Source organism: Dromiciops gliroides, chromosome X (assembly GCF_019393635.1).
Source record: "Dromiciops gliroides isolate mDroGli1 chromosome X, mDroGli1.pri, whole genome shotgun sequence".
Taxonomy (NCBI): domain Eukaryota; kingdom Metazoa; phylum Chordata; class Mammalia; order Microbiotheria; family Microbiotheriidae; genus Dromiciops; species Dromiciops gliroides.
The window spans coordinates 66,770,181-66,776,180 of record NC_057867.1 but is presented as its reverse complement, the minus strand read 5'-3'; the positions used below and the strand labels follow the sequence as shown (position 1 = coordinate 66,776,180).

The following is a 6,000-nucleotide window of genomic DNA, read 5'->3' as shown; positions in this document are numbered from 1 at the left end:
TTTGGAAGAATGTGAAAAAAGCTACTAAACTGCACACATCCTTTGACCCAGCAATACCACTAAGACTATACCTTCAAAGAGATCAAAGAAAAAAGGAAAATGACCCATGATAAAAATATTCACAACAACTCTTTTTGGTGATGACAAAGGACTGGAAAGGGAACACCCATCACTTGAGGAATGGCTGAATAATTTATACTACATGAATGTTATGGAATACTACTACGCTCTAAAAAATGGAGATGTTTTCAGAGAAACACTGGAAGACTTATATGAGCTAATGCAGAATGAAGTGAGCAGATCCAGAACAATAAGTTATACAATAACATTATAAACAATCTGAAAGACCAAAGAACTCTGATCAATGCAATGACCAACCACAATTTCCATGGACTCATAATGAAACATACTACTCACCTCCTTGACAAAAGGTGATGGACTCAGGGACATTTTTTTGGATATGGTCAACACACAAATTTGTTTTGCTTAATTATACATATTTATTACAAGGCAATAGGGAGATGGGATAGAAGGCAATTTTCATTAACTGGCATGAAAGTCGCAAATGTTTTCATTTGAAAATGAGAATGTAACACATTTACATGAACACAGCCATAAAATCTAGATCCAAACTAGTGAACAGAACATTCCATACACAGACCGAAATAACCAAGGATGTTTCATTGTAAGTATTTTAAGAGCTATCTGGAGGAGGGATTAGAAATTTTCTGATTAGCCCCAGAGGGCAGAATTAGGGATGGAAGGGATGGAAGTCATAAAAGAAGCAAAATTTAGCTTTGATGTGGAAGGGGCTATCTTGGGAAACAGTGGGTTTCCCCCCTCACTGCAGGTCTTTAAGCAGAGACTGGACAATTATGTTAAGAAACATCTGGTCAGGTATGGACTAGACAGGATGGAGGTCCTTTCTCGTTAATTCTGTGAACTCTTGAAGGTGACACCTTTCCTTTTAGGTCTCATGGCATCTTGATTAAACAGAAGCTAAAGCAGGAAGCATACCCAAATGTACAATGGCCATCAGGCGGCCACTTCAGTATCAGTCTTGGGAGCTCAGCTAACATGGGATAGAACTTTGTGACGCCACTTCTATTTCTGAATTACTTAAGTTAATAGTACTGCAAAGTTAGCTTTTCTGTGGTATCCAAATTTTCATTTCTTGGGAAGGGGAAAAGCTAATGTAGAAATGCAACAGTGCTCCTTAATATATTAAAACTAATACATTCACAAGACCATCAAGCTAATTGGAGCACAGGCTTTTTTATATGGGAAATGAACAAAATCTACACAACAAAGATTTCAAATGCATTTTATTACATTAATAATGCCACGTTACAGTTGATTAACAGACTACCTTTACTTCGTATGTTAATTTTGGAACAATCCAGAATAGATGCCAGCTTTGATGAAAGGAATTTCTCCTTTACTGGCTCCTCCAATCTTTTGGGACAACTCTGCCAACAGGGGACAGGTTCCATTCGATTCCAATCTGGGTGGCCGCCTATAAAATTAAAAAGGCTCTCAATTATACATTTGCAAACATCAGACAAGCCTCCTTAGCCATTTCTTTTATATGGAAAGGTAAAGCCAGGCTCCTCTTATCAACTTACAGTGTATATACATAGAAATTGCTCCAGTCAGTTTCACAGATCTCACATTTCTGTACAGGACACTTTTCCCCTCAGAATTTTACTTTCCAGACCCACATCACAACAAGTTAATAATGTCCCATGCTCAAGAACTTCTCTGTCCCTTTTTTCCCATTGTTTAGAACCACAAATAATTAATTCTTGGGTACTTACAGTCTCCATTAAATGTAAGGTAAATACTTTCATTTAATAGCAAGTTATCTTTCATCCCACATTTCCCTTAGCAATAATTCAATACTAAGAGGGGGATGCAATGATACTTACATATGCCCAAATGGCAAGACAGAAAGTGGCTCCACTTAGCAATATTGGGGTGCCATACTTATCATGAAAATTGGGCAGCCTGTCCTGGTGGGTCTGCCTTTCAACGGTTTGCTGAAAGCTGCGAACTAAAAACAAAACAAAGAAGTACATTAGTTTTTAGGAAACCAGAGCAGACATGATTGTTGTTAGTTAATAACCATGGAAGACAAATACATGACTTTATGGTACTGTATACCTCATGTTTGCTTAAAGCGAAAAAATATTTTTAAAAAAAACATAAAACAAAGTAGGAAGGAAGACAAACAATCACAGAATGACCAAACTAAGACTCATTTCCCCCTCAAATAATACTATAGGATCATAGATCTAGAAGCTAGAAGAGACTTCAGCTCACTTAGTTCAATATCCTCATTTTAAAGATGAGAAAATGAGACCCAGATAAGTTAAGTGATTTGCCAGGTAAATATGCTCAGAGGAAGAATATGAACCCAGATCCTGGACTCCAGCACCAGTGCTCTTTCCACTGTTCTCCTTAACAGCACTGCCTCCAAATAATGTAAAATAAGGTTTAAATTTAAGGGGACATCTAATAGAAGAAAGAAAAAATTTCAATTGTCTGCCCCTTCATAGGCATGCATAAAATGTTTGTTACTGCAAATCCCCCTTTTAGAACATCTTATGCAGTGTGAACTAAGAACGGTCACAGCACTACACAAGAAATCACAATATAGATTTAGCATCTGAAATGTCAGTTATTAGGATTTTAGCTACTAATTTGTCATGGGTAGGAGTGTGGCAATCCGAATATACACATATATACCAATTACTAGTAATTGAATTAATTGATTGCTCCTCAACTCCAGGGCATTGTGGTCTCCCCAATTCCAAGGCCAGTCCTTTCTATCCACTAGGACGTATCATCTGCAAAATATGCTAATATTTTGATGATAGAGATATGCTACTAAATTACAAGGTACAAGGGCAAATAAATTCAAACTCAAATATAGCACTAGAGCACAATAAATAAAAAGCACAACTTAAGATACCCAGACATCTCCAAAATTAAGAGAATCACCAAGAAATTATCACTTCTAGTAACTATATTAATTTGAATCGAGTTTTGTGTATTTATAAAGCTTCCCTTTATCATGTGTGTAAAGAAAAAATTCCTTTGAACAGAATCTATTTCCCTATATTTGGATCATTCTATTCTCCAACATTAAACTGATGTTTTATTGATCCTTTGTCATATGATTTAAGGAATACAAAAAGCAGTACTACATAGTAGAATCAGAAGACTTGGACTCAAATTCCTCCCTTTGACCTTGGGCAAGTCACTTAACCCCTCTAGGCCTCATGTAAAATAAGGGGAATGGAAGAGATGATTTCTAAATGTATGATCCTGTATAAACCTGGGGGAAAAAAGAAAAAAAAAAGCCTAGCCCTTTCCTACTCCAAAGGAGGAGCTTCAAAATTTTTAAAGTAGGCTTGCTTATCACCCCGACTCCCAACTGCCTCTGCTATTGCATCCCCCTCCCCACAACTAAGATGTGATGGAGCTGCACTATAACAACATAAAAGCATGCATATGTTTCTTTATGCCCTTTCCCAAATTATCTCTCCCCCCAGTTCCCTATTTCTTGGATTCATGGAGGTTTTTAAAACATGCTCTACTGGTGGCATAAAATTTTAAAATTAAATTTACTGTACTAACCTCTTGAGGTTAGTGGCAGCGAGGCACTGGCCTGGGAGTTGTGCTGTGTGAGGTCCTTGGGGACCTCCCCTCTCTGGGCCTCTGTTTCCCCATCTGTAAAATGAGGGGGTTGGACTAGATCAAGTGTCAAACTCTTAGCCAGTAAAACTCCCAAGTGTGGCCGAATCAGATTCAAATGTAACTGGGAAATATTTCACAAAGTAAATAAAAATTCAATACATTGTAGATAATGTTATTTGGCCTGCAGGGATCCATTTCTAATTGAGTTTGACACCACTGGACTAGAGAGATCACCTCCAAGGCTCCTTCCAGTTTTAACAAACATGCTATAATTTTTAAACAAGAGGTCTCTTAGGAGATCCAGCCATGATCTCCATATGCTAATGATGAAATAGTACGACATAATTAGTCCAGGTTGTCCACATGAGACCCATCTCCTTCCCTTCCTCCTAGCAAATAAAACAGGAAGAGAATTTTATTTAAAAGATGATTAGACATTAATATTTTTATTTCCTTGAACAGTTTAAAGATATTCATTTATATATCAGACTTTGGCTATGAGCCACCCTGCAAAGCGCATTGAAATTGACTAAAAGGGTAAAGTGGGGGGAATCTGTGTTAGACCTCTTCCTTTTAAAATTTGCCCCCACCCCCACTCAAGCCTCAGTGAGCTTTTATCTTATTTTGCCAAGTCCCAGATTCCCCCCTCCTTCAACTCTAGCTCTTTTATGTGTATAATCTTATCAGAATTAGAAAGTAAGCTCCAGGAAAAAAAGGAGTGTCTTGCTTGGTGGTATCCCCAGCGCTTAGCACAGTGGCTGGCATATAATGAGCTTAAAAGTTTCATTCATTCACTCATAGACAATTGAACTGTGTTATTTCTTCAGCCCTCTCTAAAGACGTACCATTCCTTTTCAGGCAGGGGAGGGGGGGGGGTCCGCATAGGTCATGTGACTTCCCCTGCATAGCGCACTGCAGTGGTTTGAATGCGGGCTTCCTTTGTCACAAAGGTGGGCTGAGCCAGATCTTTAGTAGCCATCTTAGAGGCTGCCTTTGGGTTCCGCAGACAATCAATAACACAAGTATACTCCCTCAACCCCACCCCCGCCCACAGCAGCCAAGTAAAAAGGATTAGAGCAAGTAACATTGAAACAAGATGCTCAAGGTCACACAGTCCTGAAAAAATTAGGAACAGAAATCAGGTCTCTTAACAGTCAAACGGTTAATCCCGAACGCAATTCACATTCTGACAATACTGGCCAGTGGTACCAGGTTAACTTTGCTAAGGACAAGGCGGAGGCAAAGGGGGGAGATTGAATTTTTTTATAGCGGCCAACCTTCCACAAAATAGAGGAATAAATGCCCCCGGCAGGCAGAATTAATTTGTTTTTGTACCCTAGGAGAGGAGTGAAGGTGTCCTTGGCCGTAGCTAAAAAGACCAGGCAAATATGGACACTCAGAGGATCGTACGGGTGTGAGCGTCCTTCCCTTCAAAGTCACCGCGACCCTGGCCATGGCGCAGAGCAAGCTGGGGAGCAAGTGCCCATCCCGGGATTAGTTTTAGGAGAGGGCATGCAGCACCTCAGTAGACCCTCCACAGTCTTGCCAAGGTCACCGGGAAAGGAGAAAGCTAGCTAGGTTTCCTCCCCAACAACAGGCACAGAATGACAGCTCCTCCGGGAGACCGGAAACATAGCTAAGTCCCTGGCGACTAGACGCCCAGAAACGCTAGGGACTGGCTAGGATCTTTTCCCCCCGCAGGCTCGTTGGACAGCACCGTTCGCAAACCGAGGCAAGGGGTGCTGTCTCTAGAACTAAGAGGTCTCGATGAGGGAGAACAAAGGGACTCAAGGTTATCGGAAGGTTCGGCATGTCTTTGAAGGGATAATCTGTCTACAAAAGAAAGGAAATTTGCTTACCCGAAAAGCGGCTCAAGGCCCTCCTAAACAGAGGGAACATCGCCAAAAGAGCAAGAAGAAACCACAGGGGACTCAGGTTGTCGACAGCGCGCCAAGCGCGTTGCTTCGTCCTTGCAAGAAGTCAAAAGAAACAAAATGGCCGTCTGGGGCGCTCACTAAAGGGGGACAGTAACTCTCGCGATATCTGTGATTTCTCGTCGGAACTGCAGGACTTCTTACTGCAGAGGAAGTGAGAAACGATATCTGGGAAATGTAGTTTACGAAACGAGCAAAGAAAAAAAAAAAGACCATTGATCGTGAATTTACCAATGAAGCGCCCTTGAATTTCCGATAGGATGGAGGCGGGGACAGGGGCAGGGGCAGGGTGTCGTTAGGGACTATTGAAAATTGTATTCCTAAACAAGAAACGTGATCTCGGCTCTGACTCTGATCTGGAAAT

General features: G+C 40.6%; 1 protein-coding gene across 2 annotated transcripts; it reads right to left on the bottom strand.

The window, feature by feature from the left end:
* Nucleotides 1-1,308: 1,308 nt before the first annotated feature.
* Nucleotides 1,309-5,720, bottom strand: LOC122733463 (cytochrome c oxidase subunit 7B, mitochondrial). 2 transcript variants are annotated; one of them, XM_043973898.1, is made up of 4 exons: nt 5,562-5,717; nt 3,643-3,735; nt 1,929-2,053; nt 1,309-1,516 (listed from the first exon to the last, which is right to left on the bottom strand). In XM_043973898.1, exons 1-4 carry the CDS (start codon nt 5,599-5,601, stop codon nt 1,439-1,441), a joined length of 336 nt encoding a protein of 111 aa, XP_043829833.1. In that variant the 5' UTR covers nt 5,602-5,717; the 3' UTR covers nt 1,309-1,438. The 2 variants fall into 2 exon arrangements, with proteins under 2 accessions (XP_043829833.1, XP_043829834.1); XM_043973899.1 differs by lacking the exon at nt 3,643-3,735 and having other exon boundaries at nt 5,562-5,720.
* Nucleotides 5,721-6,000: the final 280 nt, after the last annotated feature.